The sequence below is a fragment of the Monodelphis domestica genome, chromosome 8, assembly GCF_027887165.1.
Source record: "Monodelphis domestica isolate mMonDom1 chromosome 8, mMonDom1.pri, whole genome shotgun sequence".
In the NCBI taxonomy this organism is placed as follows: domain Eukaryota; kingdom Metazoa; phylum Chordata; class Mammalia; order Didelphimorphia; family Didelphidae; genus Monodelphis; species Monodelphis domestica.
The window spans coordinates 208032231-208051776 of record NC_077234.1 but is presented as its reverse complement, the minus strand read 5'-3'; the positions used below and the strand labels follow the sequence as shown (position 1 = coordinate 208051776).

General features: G+C 35.8%; 1 protein-coding gene and 1 long non-coding RNA gene across 3 annotated transcripts in view; one reads left to right on the top strand and one right to left on the bottom strand.

The window, feature by feature from the left end:
* The window catches only part of GABRG3 (gamma-aminobutyric acid type A receptor subunit gamma3), a 926944-nt gene that overhangs the window by 3986 nt on the left and 903412 nt on the right, over positions 1-19546 (bottom strand). For both annotated transcript variants that reach the window (XM_056807076.1, XM_056807075.1), the window contains 2 exons: positions 10976-11172; positions 10085-10144 (listed from right to left, as the gene is read on the bottom strand). In XM_056807076.1, the coding sequence (XP_056663054.1) occupies positions 10085-10144; positions 10976-11172 (257 nt within the window). The remainder of the gene's footprint in view (positions 1-10084; positions 10145-10975; positions 11173-19546) is intronic.
* LOC103104539 (uncharacterized) lies at positions 12986-17581 on the top strand. Its single transcript, XR_471219.3, has 3 exons — positions 12986-13058; positions 13576-13682; positions 16868-17581. It is a non-coding gene; the product is annotated as an uncharacterized LOC103104539 (long non-coding RNA).

Here is a 19546-nt window from a genome sequence, read left to right as displayed (position 1 = left end):
ATGTCTGCCAGTTTCCAGAGTCTTATTTTTTTTCTTTTTCCACAAGTATTTCCAGAAAGAGCATCTGGAAATAATTGGCTTTCTCAAGGCAATAGTGAAGATTGTCTCTCTTCTCCAAAGTTCTTATACCAACTCGGCTCCTCAAACAGGCATGTGGTATTGAGTCATCTTTCCACTAATAAGAAAAGTCTCATGCAAATATTACAGGCTTGAAAGTCAGACTGTATTTTTACCTTAGAGTATTCTAAGGATTTAGTTAAAAAGTCTATATGTGAATGCAAGTATTAACTTGCTTCAAATTGAAGTTGTTGGAAAGTTGTTTATTTCTGTCAATTGGCAATATTAAGAAAAACTGATATTTGAATGAATTTAGCATAGCCCATAAAATCTTCATTAGAATCCTAAAATGTGGACTGGGATGTGAAAATTAAAAATTATACATGTATATCTATGCCATATATTTTCATTTAAGATACTAGCTTAGCCACATGACATTCCCAAATTCCAAAAATTGATATTTATATAAAAACTTTCTAAAACTGTATAGTCTGATAGAAAATAATGTAATCAGGGAAATAACATTTTGAAAAAGTAATTTTTTTTTGCTGTTCAGTCAATCATAGTCTATTATAGGTCGAATTGCCTCTTAAGAAAAGAAACATAAGCCAAAAAAATTTGGGGGGCATGGTGCCATTGTATGTCCAGTGACTGAGAAAATGTAATGGAGTTGAATTCCTTCTTTCCTTGCCTACCCATTACCTAAGGTGAAAATAGGCAAACAGTAGGAAAAAGCAGATCAATATAATCAACAAATAGAAAAAAAAATCTTAGAATTGAGAACTGAGTCTCTAAAGAATTGTTTAGAATATTCTCATTAATACTTCAAATTTATCAAATAAATAATAGCTAGAAAATAAATATTAAACTGATTTTTTTGAGAGAATGGCTTTTAATTTTTATTTGCTGTAATAAATCAGAACTAATGAAATCATATTTTGACCTTCTCCTGACATTAAAACAATGTAATGTGGTTTATTTGGACTACTTGAACTAAAAGGCTTAGGGGCATGTCATAAAGGGAAAAAAAACATGTAAAGGGACAGAAAGTATAATGAAATCAGATGACAGGAATTTTGTTGCCTGGAACAAAACAGTAATAGGGTAAGAGGTCATTTAGATTTTAAAAAAATTTTTTACAAAGCTATGCTTCAGAAATTAGAACCAATCATTTACTTTTTTTCCCCTCTAATTTTAATCTTTTTTGAAAGGTCCCATAATTTTATTTTGATATTGACCATTTGGTTGATAACCATGTGTAGAGACACCTTTTGGGTTGTTAAAAAAAAAAAAAAGTTTGCTATGACCAGTGTTTTATTTTGACAAAATTCTGTTAATTCTCTGCCCTACCTCATTTTGTACTCCAAGTCCATATTTGCCTGTTATTCCAATTATCTTTTGATTTCCTGCATTAGCATTCTAATCCCTTATGATGAATGTGACATCATGTGTGTGTGTGTGCATGTATGTTATTTCTAGAAGATATTTCAGGTCATCGTCATAGAATTGTTCCACAGCCTTTTTGGCATTATTGTAAGGTGGAACAGTTTATCTTGGATCTGGACAGATACTATTCTGTGACTTATCTTGTCCTTTTATTGACTATGAGGGATATTCCATTTCTTGCAAGGGATTTTTGCCCACTGTAGTATATTTAATGATCATTGAAATAAATTCATCTATTCCCATCCATTTTGGTTCACTGACAACCTGTCTAACCATATCTAGACTAGGCTCATAGACTTGCATTTCAGGTTCCTATGCAATACTGATTTTGACCACATTTGACTTTTCTTTCATTAGCAGAGGCATTCACAGCTGACTTTCCTTTTGACTTTGATTCAGCCACTTCATTTATATGAGAACTACTTATAATCATCCTCTGCTTTTCCTCAGTATCTTGCTGGCCATTTTCCAACCTGAAGGACTCATCTTCAGATAGTTTCTCTTTTATTTTAATACTATCCATGAGATTTTCTTGGCAAATATACCAGAATACTTTGCCATTTCCTTCTCCAGTGGATCATTAGTATTCTCCACTATTACCTGTCCATCTTGGCTCACTCTTAATGGCATAATTCTTAGTTTCATTGAGTTACACATGCCCCTTCATCACAATAAAGTAGTGATCCAAGAGCTGACTTCAGCTCAAATCATGAGCTCCTAATTAAAAAAAAAATTCAGAATTAAGGTAAAAACAGTAGAGAAGATCATCACTGAATAGGTATGATCTAAATAACATCCCTTATAAATATGAAATGGAAGTGACAGATATATTTATAGGCTTAAATCAGGTAGGCAGAGTGCTTGAAGAACTATGGATAAAGGTTTACAATACAGTACAGAAGGAAACCAAAAAATTCCAAAGAAAAAGAAGATCAAGAAAGTAATGAGCCAATTACAAATAGTACAGGAATGAAGGAAATTAAAAAGTAAATGAGAAAAGAAAAAATATACCTAATTTAAGATAGAAAGCCAGAGGACAGCAAGGAAAGATAATGTTTTTTCTTAAATAAGTAATATAAGGAAACAAAAGAAAACAAGAGAATTTTAAAGATAAAGGATATCTTCAAGAAAATTAGAGATATTAGGGAAACATTTAATGTAAAAATGGGCATAATAAAAGGCAAAAATGATAGGGACTTAAGAGACAGTAAGGATATATAGAAAAACTTTAAATGAAATATCTTAACATAACTGATAATTGCTACTATGGTAATATATCTAGAGTTAGACATCCTGGAGAATGAAGTCCAATTGGCCTTAGGAAGTATTGCTAACAATATGGATAGTGGAGGTGATGGAATTCCTGCTGAGCTATTTAAAATCCTAAAAGTTGGTGCTTTCAAAGTGCTGTACTCAAGGCAGAAAAATGTAAATATTCAACTGTGTCCACTGAATTGGAAAAGATCAGTGTCTGTCCTAATCCTAAAGAAGGGCAATACAAAGGACTGTTCAAATTATTTAACAATTGCACCCATTTCACATGGCAGCAAGGTTATGCTTATTATTCTGCAAGCTAGGTTTTAGCAATATGTGAATTAAGAATTACCAGAATACCAAGCTAGTTTCTGAAGAGGCAAAAAGACTAGAGATGACATTGCCAACATTTTCTGTATTATGGAGAAAGTAAGAGAGTGCTAGAAAAAAATATTTGACTACACTAAAGTCTTTTAGTTATGGGTCACAACAAAATATGGTAAATCCTCAAAGAAATGAGAGCACAAGGTCATCATTCTTCATTCTTGAAGAGCCTTTTGTGGGTCAAGAAGCAACATTTAGAATTGAAAATAGAACAAATTATTGGTTTAAGATTAGAAAAGGAGTATGACAAAGAAGTAAATTGTCAACTTAGTTTAAAGGCAGACTACATCATGGGAAATGGCATGCTGGATAAATAAAAGCTGGGATTAAGGTTTCTGAAAGAAATACCAAAAACTTCAGATACACAGAATATACCACTTTGATAGCTAAAAGTGAAAAATTAAGATGCCTTTGAAGAGGGTAAAAATTGGCTGGAAGCTTTAAAAAACTAAGATTTTGGCAACTTACCTCTCCCTTTCAATTCCTTGCCAAAAGAAGACAAAATGGAAGTTGTGTCAGATTTCATAATCTCTGGCTCAAAGATAATTTCACATGATAACTATAGTCATAAAATTAAAAATGCTTGCTCTGTAGAAAGAAAGCTATGGCGAATCTGGACAGCCTACATAAAAAAGCTGAGTTACCTTGTTGACAAAAGTGCATATTGTCAAAGCTATGGCTTTTCCAATAGTAATATATAGCTGTATGAGTTGGTCAGTAAGGAAAGCTGAGCACTGCAGAATGAAATGTTTTGTGTTGGAGAAAATTTTTGAGAGTCCTTTGGACAGTAAGGAGGTAAAATCAATATTTAAAGCAATTAACTCAGATTATTCACAGAAAGGCCAAATATTGAATCTGAAGTTTAAATACTTTATACATGTAACGATAAGAGAGGATTCATTGGAAAAGACCCTGATGTTGGGAAAGAATGAAGGCAAAAGAAGAGAATGTCCTAGACTGAGATGGAAAAAGAATATCATGGGAGCAATGAACTTGAGCTTGGACAAACTCCAGGAGATGGTTGAAGATAAAAGGGTCTGATGGATTATACAGTCATAGAGATTCAGAAATGACTAAATGACTGAACAACAGCAACAACAAAATTATTTCATTGACATTGGATCTCCCAAAGAGGAACTTCCTCTGTCAATGCATAGGTGTAACCTTAAGTCTCAGAGAATCTCCAGATACTCATCATACAAGTACCAAACGGAGCTGCCCAGGGTTTTCAAGTCATTCAAGACTGACTTGAATCTCAGTCTTTCTGACTCCTAGGGAGACTCTTGAGCCATTACCACACCATTCTGACTCTCAACATTTATGTTCTTAGGATTATTTTTCTTCTCTATTGTATATGTACAAGCACACACAAATATGGAGCAAGAGTTTGTTATGAAAAGTATGATGGTGGAGGTGATGAAAAAAGGACAGAACCCAAGGCCAGTACTTCTTATGATGTTGCAGTGCCTCAAACTGTTCTTTTATATAGCAGAAAATTACAGTTTCAAATAGACTGTTTAAAATAGTCTTTATCTTGAGAGGCCTTTGAAAATAGTAAAGATAAAAATCAATTTTGGCTGATTAGATACCGATTTCCTAAAGGAAGGGGGCACTTAGCCAGACATTTTTGTAGATTCCTTTCAAACTATAAATGTACATTCTTGACCTGGAAAGGTTCAAGATTTATTGAGGGTTGTCCCTACAGTTCCTGACAGTTCTCAGTGGCTTGAGGGAACCCAAAGAATGATACTTTTGCAATTGAACAGCCCTATCTTGACATGCTTATGTTATAAGTTCTTCAGGCATTATCCTGGTCCTCCATTGATATGGAGAATTGTGACTTAAATGTAAATTGCATTGTAGTTATATATATATACTACACCCAAAGAGACCACATGGTACAATGGAAAGAAAGATGCATTTTTTATAGTCAAATTTATCTTGAGCAATTGATTTTGGGGTAAGAATATCAGTTTATTATATTGGGCGTATTGGTTAGGTCAGCATCATTACTGATAAAGTGATATAGGTCTCAATGATTGCTTCTCATACCAGGGATGATCCCAGCTGGGACAGGCATTCCAATAAATAGATTTTTAGGAGCTCATTATTCAGCCCCTCCCTTGACTATCCCAAGACATCTTTAACTGGTAATTAAGATGTGGTTCACCCATTCCCATACCTAAATCATAGGAAACGTACACAGGAAAGAACTCTCGTCCCTTTCAATTATTAAACAAATTCTGTTAAAAAGAAAGACATGCCTTCAGATTCAAAAGGACAAAAAACATGCAAAAAGTAGCAAATTATGGTATCTCTGGCCCATACCCCAGAGGAATACACAGCAATTCTCCCTAATACATGGGAATTAATGCAATAGATGAAAAATACATTCTCAGGATTTGTAGACAGAGGCTTTAAGTTCTAATTGCAACTCTGTCATTCAGTGCCTGTGTGAGTTTAAAAGCAAGTCCCTAGTTTCTCTGTGCCTCAGTGTACTCATCTGTAAATTGGGGGCTAGTGCTCATGGAAATATTGCAAATTGTGTCTATAGCCCTTTCTTTATCAGTCCCCCTGGTACAGCTCCACCTAGAGTTTTGCTTCCCTCATGGCCTGAAGGCAGGAAGGTATCAGAAATCTTTTCTAGAACTACAACTGTCTATAGTTGGGGATATATTGGGAACCTTTAAGAGATGGAGTGCAGACCTGCCCCTACCCCACCCCACCCCTCAGACCAAGTGCTGTGCCCTCCCCCCACTGAGTGCCAGCCTTCCTGAAGCATATGTCCTCCAAATGAACCTTTTTAGCAAATGACCAAGGGTTGAAGTCAGGTATCTGGATACAGGGCTGACTGGGAGATTGAAGACACTATTGTGTTTTCCAGAGCTTCTCACCCACCAGTTCTCTCTCAGGCCCAACTTGAACAGGCTAGGTAGAAATGGGGGAAAGAAGAATGGAAATAAAGCCTAAGTTTGTTTGTGAAAGAACCCGGGGAAGGGAACTATATTAGCCCAGCCTCGGGTTCATAAAACTTATTCCTAAATCACTAGCCTACAGTTTTTAACATTTTTAAGTCCAAACTCAAAATGCACATGCCCAAATCCCCCCAATACTCTGCATAGTAAAGACATCTGTTGCTTCTGTCTCACGTGGGCCAAAGGTAAGAGGCCACTGTGTTCTGAATGGGGTGGAGCAATCTTGTCCGGTCAGGGATACTATCTTGGAGAGACCTGCTTACCAACTCCTCCAGGGGGATAAGGGGAGAGGAGCGTCCCAGCTGTACCTTCCTCCTGCTTTCTAGTTAGGAACTCTGGCTAACTCTGTGCTTCAGGGAAGGGTCCTCTGCATGCATGCCATGAGTTTGCCATCATGGGCGTATGAGATCCTTCAGTTTCTGATAGGAATTGTAGAAAAAGAGCCATGTTTTATAAACTTTTTATTTTTGTGTTTTTTTTTTTAACTTCGATGATTAAAGTTGCTTTAGGCTTTTTGATTTTAAGGTTCATGGGTGCCTATTGAATTAAAAAAAAATGAATCTGCTATATTACACTAAATTTAGGTTTAGGCCACACATTTGGTCTTGAAAGCAATTTTGTTGCTTTTTTTCATTTTGCAATAGCCTCATATTTCAACTAATTTTTAAAATTGGACACATGTGCCATCTCCCCAATATAGAGTTTGCTTGACTTAATTACTAAAAAGCCAGAAGGATGAGGGACTAGGTTGTTCCCCTCCCCCTTTCCATTATGTACCTGAGGACATTACTTACATCACCTGCTCCTCTAATAGGTTTGCCATCACTGCCCTAGATCATTGGCAAGATAAAAATAGGTTATTTTTCCCTAATAGTATAAACCTTATCTAGAATATATAATCTCTTTCTGGGAATAAAGAAAAATGCCCTTACTGATTCTTGGGATTATTAAGATACATAATAAAAGAAAATTGTCCCCAAAATACCAGAAACATTATTTGGCTATTGTTTATATAGGTAAAAGCTAGAAAAGGTGTCTTCCCAAAGGAAGGACAACAAAGCAATATAAGTTGTCTTTTAAAAAACAAGCAATTAGAGGTAGCAATGAGATTTAAATTAAAAAAAAAATAAAACATAGAAGTCGGAGGATGGCCAAATGGAGTTATTGATTACTTATATGAAAAGGTGAGTATGTAAGTGTTAATGGAGATAGGAGAGGATGCTTTTAGATCTTTTGGAAGCTTTTTGGATATGTTGGACTCTATGATAGCTCTAAAGCAAGATAAAAAGGGTGATTTTGATTGGAATTGCTAAAAGAGCCTCAAGTTTATCTCACTGTTTCTCCTTTCCCCCAAGTTCTATCCCAAAACTATTTTCCAGAAAATAACTTTTACTTATGGATAAATAGGAGAATGGTAGGACTATTAGCATTAAGTAATTTGGCTGGTAAATTTAAACATGTTAAGTAAGTGTCTAATAGGATTGCTTTAGTGAGAGGTGGGTTGGGTTTAAGATTTCTTTCAAGGATTCCCCACCCCTAGGATCTACTTGCTTTAAGTACAAAAAATATTCTCTATTCACAATGTCATCAGGCCTTAGCTATGAATCCCTTTATGATAGGTAGGCACAATATGCAGACATTCTCTTCTTCAATAAGCTTTGGGTATAACTCTTTGAATGTAGAGTTGATAAGATGTCCTACAAAAGTGCTAGTAAGACCATACCTGAGACTAGGGTTGTAAGGACATTCTCTTCATAAAAGTAGGAATTTTAACTGTTTAACAATTACAAAGAGTTGGTCTCCTACTACACTTTGTTGTTTTCTGGACACACAAATCTTTGTGTCCAGGTTTAAGGAGCTATTGGAATGAGTTGTTCTAGCACGTGAAGACCAAGCTTGTATCAGAGCTTAGGTTATTAAATCACAGGAACTGATGAGGGGCAGGAAACAGAGGTCATCTGCTTAAGATCCTATGGTATAGAAAGTAGGAGGAATGCCCAACTTACAGTGGGCTGCTACGGACTAGCATTTAGGTTACTTTTTTTCAAAAGGATCTTCAAAATTTTGTAGGAATATCGAAGTTTCTGTTAGGGACTTGGGGGATAAAACCACCTATGGAAGGAATACTTTTGTATAGATAGAGATGGAAGAAATATTCCTTTTTTAGTCCTCAGTTTTGTTGCCTAAGGAGGAATGTGGTGTTGGACATTATAAATTGTTGGGAGTTAAGCATCTATCTAGTCTATAGTAGCTTCTATGTAATTTATTGTGAGCCAGGCTCATTAAATTAAGCTTTTAGAGATACATTCAATAGGGAGAACACACATGATTCCAGTTGTCTTTTGCAACAAGCTATTGATAGTTGCTTACCTACAGTCTAAGAAGAAAAAGTCAAAGGTTTTCTTGGGCTCTTCGGATTTTACAGAACATTTCTTCCATACCTATGCATTTTAATGGACTCTATTTGTCAAAATGATGTTAAATCAACCTTCTTTGAGTACATACCTGAACAAGCTATTGCTATGGAAGACTTAAAAGAAAACTGTCCATCTCTCTTATCACTTGAAATATAGGGATCCTGGAAGACCAGAATTTCTGAATATCTTTATTTGTAAGGCCTGGGATGAGTGGAACCTTTGGCTGGAACAACAGGTATTCAGATTGATTGACCATTGGTTTGGGGAGCCATAAACTCCCTGAAGAAGTCATTCATTCATACTCCAGACACAATTGTTTTAATTTCTTTCATCCTGGTTCCAACTGAATGAATGGCACAGGACTGGATAATGATCTTTAATCCATCATTGCCAATAATGAATTAAATAATGCAATATGGGGCCTCTAACAAGATAAGGAGGAATAGGCTTCCATTATCAATGGCAATATTAATCCAATATTTAGATTACCTGTGTCACTAATTAGTGACTTTTGTGAAATAGTTCTGGGATTGTTGGAAGCTGAGATTTCCAATTTCAACTTTGATGCTTTACTTACTCTGATATCCCAGTATTTCCTTGCTACAATGAACTAAATCTTGACAAGCATTGTTTTACTTAGTTTACTGCTATTTCTGTCCAATATAAAAAAAGTATATGTAACTGAAATTGAGTAGGTGTTATCCTAACAATGGGGCATAGCTTGAAGGTTGGGGGTCTTGCCAAGTCTTCTTAGTGACCTAAGTTGAAGAATTGTTTAATTGCATCTTTTTATCTCTCCCATTTGATTAGCATCCTTTTGATTTTTGAATTGATTTATTTTATCCTTTTTTTCTGGGACTCTAGATTTCCATATTTGGGCTTTTTCTAGCCATATGAGCTTTTCTATTCTCTTTGTTGAAAGGGTTCTTTACTTGCTCTCAGATGCATTACTTCTTTACAAAAAAAAATCTGTCTTCAGTTTTAATATATATTCTCCCATCCTCTTTAAATAAATCAGTAGACAAACATTTTAGCTAGGTGTTGGGAACAATCTTAACTCCTGAACTTGACCTTTCAATATTTGCTTATTTAATATTTTTCTTTCTTTATAAGCCCCAAGTGATTCCCTCTGGTTTTGTATCTGTTCTTAAGCACCCTGGTTTCCCCTCTATTCTGCCATATGATTATTCAGGGGAGCAGTTGCTGTCAAAATTTATACTTTCTTATTGTGTTTTTCCATTGGGACTGAAATGGCTTACTCTAAGACTGATGCCATCTCTACGGAAAAGAAACACATTCAAAAAAGGATGGTATTCCCTGTAAAAAGATTTGAAAGGTACTAAATGGAAAATTCAAAGAGCAATTTTGGCAAACATGTCAAGTGTACAGGTTAACAAGATATATTTATTGTACTTCTAAAGTGATAAATATTAGAAGTGTGATAATTAAGCACAGATTGCAGGCACATAGCTTATTTTCAAATAAAAACTTATTTAAATAGAGATGCTCAGGAGTTATTGACAACTAGGGATAGGAATAGGTAATACATACGCTGTGGGTGTGTGTGCGTATTCTTTCATGGACCCATTCAGTTGTTTCTGGGTGCATTAACTAGAATAAAAGTAAAGAGAAAACAAAACATTAACATGCTATTTTCATTTACTAAAACACCAAATTTACCTATATTCCATTAGGGAAAAGACATAAAAATAGAGATTAGAAATGAAAAAAAATTGCTTTGGAAGGCTACTAAATAATTGAATAATGTTAGTGGGAAAGATAGTATTACTTTCCATAGTTGACAAGTCCCAAATGAGGACTTTTTAGTTGTTTAAAAGATGGAAGAGGATAGGTATTGATTTAATCTCAAGAAAGGGAATTTTAAGAAACATTGTGAATTCCAGGCTTTGGGATCAGTAAGATCTGGGTTTGATTCTTGCCTTTAAAACATAATGGTGAGGGGAAGCTGGGTAGCTCAGTGGATTGAGAGCCAGGCCTAGAGACAGAAGGTTCTGGGTTCAAATCTGACCTCAGACAGTTTCCAGCTGTGTGACCCTGTGCAAGTCACCCCATTGCTTAGCCCTTGCCTCTCTTCTGTCTTAGAATCAATACACAGAAAGTAAGTGTTTAAAAAACAAAAACAAATAATGGTTGAGTGACTGAGGGAAAGTCACTTAACCTCTAACTGTTTTAAACAATTCTCTAAGACTATTAGTTACAAATGATTTGTAATTAATCCAGAGAGGATGTTTCCTCATTGGGAATTACTCATACTAATGAAATTGCAAACCTATATCTTCACCTTTCCACCTTTCCAAAAAAAAAAAGGTATACACAAAATTTACTAATTATAGTTATATGTACCTCTGGTATACTAATGTTTTCCTCGAAAAAATTTTATCTGACTCTTTGTTTTAGTAAATACAATAAAAGGCAACATACCGACTTTTTCTTCTTGGCACAGTTTGGTTTCCTGCAGCTTGAATAGTAGTTAAGAGTAGCATATTCCATCAGTGCCGCGAAGACAAATAAAAAGCACACAGTCACAAACAGGTCCATGGCAGTGACATAGGACACTCGCGGTAAAGACTTCCTTGCTATGGTACTCAGGGTTGTCATAGTCAATACTGTGGTGATCCCTGCATGGAGATATTTTAGGATTTAATTTTCTAATCCATTAAGGACTGTTAGTTTGAGAAAATAGTCACTACAAACATGGAAGATAAATATGGATAGGAACAGAACATCAAAAATAAAGTAAAGAACATCCAATACAAGAATGAGAAGAAGCAGTGTGGCCTCTTTTTATGAGAACATTCTGTGGAGTTCAGATGCAGTGTGTTCAAAACGTATTAGCTTTGTGAGCTTAGACAAGTTTTTTCAATGCTTTAATTTATCACCTAATGCTAAGACTTTAAGTTGAAGAGCACCTACTGATCTACACTGATTGAGCAGGTTTCCTTACTGTGGATTTCCTACACTAGAAAATTTCTGGGTTAGACTTAGATTGAGAGGGATTGTAGATGTCTCTTGGTCCAACTCTATAGCTTTACAGATCAGAAAACTGAGGTCCAGAGAAGGTAACTTACTTGAGGTGACAGAGGTAACAAAGGACAAAGTCTAGATTCTGGATTCCAGCTCAGAACTTCATACTGTACTCGAGGGGGATCAGGAACCAAAGCTTGACAGGTCTCTGAGAGGGAGGGAACAGATAAATAGAAACACTACTTCCTCTCCCAGACAGAGTTGTCCCAGAGAAGGTGAAGTTGAATCTATGTCCAGAGTTTAAGGGTAAGAGAATCAATCTCTGATTTCTGTTGTTTTCTCTGTATAATTATTATCTTTGATCCACTCAGTACATTTGAAGGATGAAATATTTAGTTCTTCTGTAATTTATAAGATCTATTTATTGTCTGGAAATTCAGGATTGGTAGGTTAGGGAAGAGGGAAAACAGGAAATCCCTATTTCTGATTTCAACCTAAAATCCCTTCAGGAGTTGAGGGCTCAGTTCTGGGGACTTGGGTCCCTGAGGACTGTTATAGAATCAGGCTGATGTAATTTCCTGATATAGAGATATAGCTTTGAAGATACTGGAAGGAAATCTTCTGGGTGGATAGTCTATTGCCTTCCCCAAAGGGGAAAAAGTCTCTATCCACCTCTTTTGAGGAAAGATGGCTAATCTGGGTCTCTTCAGATCAATTGAGGGATTATAGCACGTTAAGCTCAGCAAGCTTGCTCCTCTTTTCCCCTCTTGGTTCAGAAGGGACAAGAACCCTTTCCCAACTGTCCATCTCCTTTTTTTAGTTGTTTGAATACCATCCCCCATTGTCAGCCAAAGTTCCATTTCCTCCTACAGTACATACTGTACTCTGTATCTGTACATACTCTATCTCTCTCATCCACAAAACTTCAGATTAAACCCTTTCTAATCACATTTGCACACAGTACACTTGAAGAGGAAAATGAACTTGCACAATAATGGAGAAAAAAAAAGTAAGTCTTTGGATCAATTAAATATGGGTCCAAAATATAAATGTAATCAGATTTTGCCTTGTGCATGCCCCAATTACCTACTCTGAAGGCACTTACATGGGAGATGACAAAGACCTGATTCTGAGAGATGACATTTTGCTTTCCCTTACTATGTGGGTAGAAGCAACTTCCTTCCATTAGCTTCATAGACTGAGCAGGCTGTGTCATTATTGTCCTTTTGTCCTGACACAGCCTGACTTTCTCTTTCCATCTTGATCCAGAGGAGATGAAGGACTTATCCCACCTTTCACAGGAACCATAAACTATGTAAAGTGAGATCAAGTATGATCTTCACTATTCCCCTTTTAGTCCTCATGGCTCCAAGAATCAGGTTCAGATTTGGGGCTTTTTCATTTTTATTTATTTTTTTTTTAGTTCTAGGAAGAAGTGGTAGAAATATCAAAAAACTATGGCTGGTGCCTTGGAGACAGGAATTCATCCTTGATGCTGTAACCAGTCCAGCAGGAAAGCCCTGAGAAGCCAAGGTGCCAGGTACAAGCTCAAGGGGAGCCTTGGGACTTGGTGAGATGAGGTTATTTAGAAATGGAGTCACACTGTGAGCCTAACAATCCCTCTCCTCTCTCCAGAGACTGAGATGCTAGAAGGGAAGATTGTACCACCACCTATTGGGGATGATGTTTGTATGTTTGTTCTAGCTGTATATTTGAAGTAAATATTCCTTCGTAAAAACTAATCCAACTATTAAGGGGTTAACAGGAAATAAAATGCACAAGATTCACTAATTGAGGGAACACAATTGGTGGGGGTTTGAGTAAATGACAAAGACTAGACATCTACAAGTACAGTTCTGGAGGATGAATGTAACACACTTGGCCTGCAGGCAGTGAGGGTCAGGGTAGTCCTTGTTCTGTAAGTAGCATAATCTCATGAAAGGAGTTCTAGACTAGGAATCAAAAGAATCTAGTTTCAGCTCCATAACTTGCTATATGTCCTTGGCAACTGAACTCTGTAGGCCTTTCACTTGTTATCTGCAATATTCTAATCACAGAATTTTGAACTGGAAGGAAGCCTGGATGTTATGTAGCATACTCTCCTCGTTTAACAGTCACTAGATTTGAGATATGAAGAAATTAGAAGATAAATCTAAGGTCACAGGTAAGAATATAACAAAAGTTCTATTTTCATCATAATATACCACCTGTCCTGCTCTGCCTAGCTTCTAGGATTGCTAAAAGAAACATGAAATAATGCATATGGAAGCAGAGTAAAAAACAATCAAATTCAATAAAAACATACTTTTTAGTACTACAAAATGCATGTACTCTCAGCAAGGACATATGGATAATCTGTCCACCAGTGCATATTGCAATCCTTACACCTCTCTGTGGAAGGTCTCCATGATATTAATTAAGATATTATTATACCTGACAAATTTCAGTTATAAATTTTGGTATAAATGAATGAAGTTTCAAGAAGTCTTTGTGACCTGGTGACTAAAGGAGAAATTTAGTAGCTAAAAGAACCAAGGAAAATGATATCATCTCACGATTTAGTTTTGTAGATTGAATTTTCAAAGAAATTAGCTCCTATTCAAAAGCTATCCCTGTAACTTAAATACAGTGCTATCAAATGTGGACAAATGAGAACAAATCAGTGGTATAGAGACAACATGGGTATAATGTTAAAAGCTCTGGATTTCAGGTTTGGGATTAGAAAACCTCATCAAATCTCATCTTTATGACTTAGTGCCCATATAACCACCTTCCTACAAGTCACTTTACCTTTCTGGGTCTCATTTTCCCCATGTATAAAGGAAAAAGTTTGTACTAGAGTATATCTAAGCCTCCTTAAACTTTAAATATATGAAATCAGGAATCTATGTTTTCCTTGAGTTTTAGATGGCAACAATTTGCTCAGATCTGCATAATTTTGAAATCACAAATGTCAAAGCCTTTATTGCAAAAATAATAACTATTTCAAATGGGGAAATATAAATAAATTTTTCAAACTTTAAATAATCACTCAAACATCTAATATTTCAGAAGTCAACTCTTAAAGACAACATGTACAGATATAATTAGACATCTTTTTTTCTCACTTTATTATCCTTTATTCTTTTTCTTGGATTCAACTTGAGATACTAGGATACTTGCTCAAATCTATTTAACTTTGAATGGAAAACCCCTGCTGACAACTTGTCATTTGGCTTCAGCTATGGATATCATGACTTAATGAGTCATCTTATTTCCTCTTAGATGCTCACTGACATAGTATGTTTCTGAAAGAATTTCAATAGAGGATTTTATCTTCATTTAAATATTTCCACTTCTTAGACTTCTTACACAAGACAAAGAAATAGAGTAATGTAATCTTGTTTCTGGGACCCCTAATCTCCTATAAGTCTCATTGATCATCCATTGGAGGCTTTTTGGCTGGATGTTACATTATTTCTTTCTTTCTTTCTTTTAAGAAAGTCCTTCCTGATTCCTTTTCTTTGTTATTCAACTTAAGTAAGCCCAGAAGATTGACATTTATTCATTCTTATCTCTGGTTCCTTCCTTTCTGCAGACCAAAGATTACTGGGACTTTGCTTCTACCCTATAGATGAACTGTCTTATGTGTATTATCTCCCTCTATTATAATGTGAGCTCTTTGAGAGCATTGACTATTTTACCTTTCTTTCTGTATCACTAACTTTTAATACTGTTTGGCACAGACTAATTGCTTAATAAATGCTCATTCATTTGTTCATTCATCTATTCCTCTCAGCAAGCTCCCTTAGACTGACTTCTACTTAATAAAGTTTAAAAAAAGATAATATCCCTTTTGTTGTTTATTCTGCTGTTAATTTTCAGTTGTTTCTGACTCTTCATGAGTCCATATGAGATTTTCTTGGCAAAGACAGCAAAGTGATTTATCATATTCTCCTTTAACTCACTTTACAGATGAAGAAATTGAGTCAAATAGGGTTAAATGATTTACCCAGTACAGTGTAACATAGCTAGTGTCTGAGTTGAGATTTGAACTAGTAAAATGAATCTTCCTGACTCAAGACCCAGCGTTCTATCCTTCCATTGCACCAGAGAGGAGAGGGGAGAGAGAGAGAGAGAGAGAGACAAAAAGAAGGGGGAGAGACAGAGACACACAAACACACACACACAGAAAGAGAGATGAGCTTAGCAGTGTTAGCAACCTTTCTTCCCCTTGCCATTGAAATGCAGGTGAGTTCTTCTCTAGGTTTACCCTATCATCTTATTTTCCATTGCCAGTGTCTTTCCCAGAAAGATTAAGGACTTAACCCACTGGAGTCAGTGTCCTTGTGTCTCTCACCTCAGGAACAAGCTATGCCACTTCTCCACTTCCATGCTCCTCTCTCCCTCAACTAAATGTATTTTTGAATGTTGATTTCAAGGTGTCCTTAATGCTGCTTACCTCCAGGCTTATTTTGTGATGCTTGTCTGTCTAGAATTGTCAGTGGGAGTACTTTAAAGCAAAAACCCTAAAGAAGCTTTACTTTCCCTGAATTCCTAATAAATCTATCTAGGAATCTAGTGGAGAAGGGCACACAAAGCATTTCTTGAATACCTTCAATTTTGTATGGATTAAAGGAAATTCACACTTAAGTAACTCAGTCTAAGATGATCAGTTCCCTGGATTGTACCGTTTTTATTTTAAATGGAAGAGTCTATTGTGAATGTGAACACATTCACAATAGACTCTTCCATAAATAGAATCCACTTCTACAGGATAAAGTAGTCCCATTAGCAAGATAATAGTAGAAAGTTCCAGAAAGGAGTACTCAGGACTGAGGCAGGGACAATGTTTTCTGACAGTAATGGCCAATAAGTAGTCATATGATCTCAGGGAAGGAATCCTCTCTAGATTTTAATGTCATCATCCTTAATAGGAGAGAGAAAAATGTAGAAGAGACAATATCCGTGTATCTGACTTCTAAATCATACACATAGGAATCTGTGTACAGGATCACAGCTTCGCAGCTCTAAGGGCTCTGAGAGATCTTTTAATCTCAAAATCCTTGCTTTAGAAATGAGGAAATTGAGACTCAAGAAATTAAATTACTTGCCCAGAGGCATCCAAGTAATAAACATTGAGGTGTGATTTGAAGCAAGTCCCTTGACTACAGAATCAGGACACTTCCTATTCTATCATATACTTGGACTAATTATGTAACTAAGCATTTTAGGCTTTTATATGGTGGAATAAGGTACATAAACATTTGCAAAACTTCTGATTAGGAGTTACTCCAACTCAGCTGTGGTTCCTAAAGGTGCTTTCTCTTTTTAGAATGAAACATATTGGGGTTTTATTTTGTTATTCAGACCTCATATGGAGTTATGTGAGAAAGAGAAGAGGGAAAGAAAAGAGAAAGAAATAAAACATTTATAGAGTGCCTACTTCATGCCACGTACTGTTCTAGGTAAGCCCTTTATAAATATTCTCTCTTTTGATCTTAACAGCAACTCGGTAAAGTAGGTGGTGTTATTGTTTCTATTTTATTGTTGAGGCAACAGAGATATGCAACTAAGTGTTTGAGGCCACATATGAACATAGATCTTCCTGACTACAAGCCCAGTCTTCTATCTTCTGTGCCCCCTAGTTTTCTACTGGGCAAACTGAAGTTAAATGAGTTGCCTAAGGTCACACAGTTAGTAAGTGTCTGAGGACAGATTTGAACTCAGATCTTCTTGACTCAAGGTCCAGCACTCTTAACTCCTGCAGTTAGGTGGTACTGAGATTGTAAATTCAGAGTGGAGAGGGACCTTAAGAACTATTTAGCATTATCATCTCTTTATTTGACAGATGAAGAACTGAATCCTAGAGAGGTAAGTGACTTGCCTAGCGTATCAGAGATAGTAAGAAGCAGAGCTGGGATTTGAACCCAGAGTCTCTAACTATAAAATCATAATGCTTTCCACAGTACCAGGTGGCCATTGCCTTTTCTGCTTACGTGGTCCATGTATAGTTAGGAAGTGACTCCATAACAAAGCAAGAAATACTGTCTTTCAGTGGTCTCAAAACCAACTTCTTTTGGTTATTAGGTCTTTTTAAATTTCTAATTGTAATTCACAAGAAATATGATTAAATAGATAGCTGATGTGTTTCTAAAAACATTTTTTTTTGATAGGAAGGTCAAGTTTGGAGTCTCAACTGACAGACCTATGATTTTATTATTATAGTAAACTTTTAATCTAAAAACTTTCTTCATGGTTCCTTTGCCTGGAATTTTTGTTTTTGTTTTTATCAAGCCTAATAGTGTTTTTGTTTGGGCTTAGAAAATGCCTTTTTGTTTGCTCAAACCAACCATACTATAGAGCCAAATTTCCACCTTCTCTAAGACTTTCTATTTATTTCAACATAACTTTTTTATTGTTTGTCATTGTTTCATTATATTTTGAGATGGAATAGAGTTTCCTAGAATTGAATAAACTATTTAAGTATATTTTCATTTCTCTGTCACTTGGACTAATTTATATTGATGAATCATCAAGTACAGAAGAGACTGCATTCTGTACTTTTTGCTCTAATGCATAACTCATTGGCCTTAGTCTTGATGCTAATAAAAATACTTGGCCCACTTAGGAGGCACCATATCATACTACTGAAAAGATATCCTATATAGATCAAGAACTGTGCTATGGAGACGCGATTGATTTGAGACCTTTATGTTGGAAATAGAACAATAGTTCTCATTGGTGCTGTGCTTTAAAGCTGACAAAACACTTTCATCAGAATGATTCAATGAGTGAGATTGTCCAGATATTGTTACATATATTTTATGAATGCAAAAAGAGAGCCTAAAAAAGGTTTAGAAGAACCATCGGGGGGATGCCCTTCCTCCTTATGTTTTCTGCACATCCTATCAGATAGATCAGGTAGAGTCAACATTGCTGGTTTGGATCAGTAAGGACTTATCTAACTACCAGCTTACTAAGGAGATAGAGGAGCCTTGATATACTTTAATGACTCTTTGGCTTTGCCATCCATCCTGACACTGAATTCTTAAGGTCCTTCTATTCACCTGGTAGTTAAATTATTTTATATATGTTGTGTCCCTCAATTAAAGTATTAGTTCTGTGAGCAGGGATATATTTTTCTCCCCTCCTTATATTTCCTCCTTATATTTGCTTATCATAGTCCTTGTTACTGAGGAAATTAAAATTATTCTGCATCATTTAATAATTGATTCTATTTGGTAACTGACTCCATTCTGTATTCCTCAGTTCTCAAGTTAAGTTCAAGAATGTATTTTTCCCTTCAAGCTGTGATTGAAAAGGAAAAGTTATCATTCATGCAATTAACCCCTGGGACATCTGGGAAGTTCCAGAAGCCCCTGCTTAACTTAACTTGGTGCTACCCTCCAAAGGAGATGTTAACTGTGCTTGCTTGTCCTTGTCCTTGTGCATTTAGGGAATGTTTGATCTCCCTCATTGGGACAGCAAATCTGGTGTTACTGATCTCCTCGTCAATATTCTAAGAGACAAATGAATCCCGCCAAACAGATAGCATTCCTTAATTTTCAGAGAAGAGGTATAACTAGCCAAACCTTAATACCAACCTACTTTTCTTAGGATAGCCAATTGTAATGTTCCCCAAATACCCAAACCTCCTCCTTTATTATACATCTATAAACAGGGTCCCCCCTACTTATTGGGATCATTGGCCTTGCTAAGGTAGCCAATCTGACCCACTTTGTTAATAGTTTTAAGTGTTTAGGTGTTTCTATTAACAAGCTGATTCTGCTTGGAGCATGTACCTTAGTTTACCTTTAATGAATTTTCTCACATCATACATTATGCACTTAGTAAATGTTTTTATTCGTTCACTCTTGGATATAGTGTTGGTTGTGTAGTCAGGGAGAACATATTATAGAATTATGCATCTAAACTAGAAAGCATTGTGGAATATATTCAGATCGTATGCCTCATTTTACACATAAGAAAATTGAGTCCTAAAGATTGTTAAAGATTTGTCTAAGGTTACAACAGGAATGAGTATCA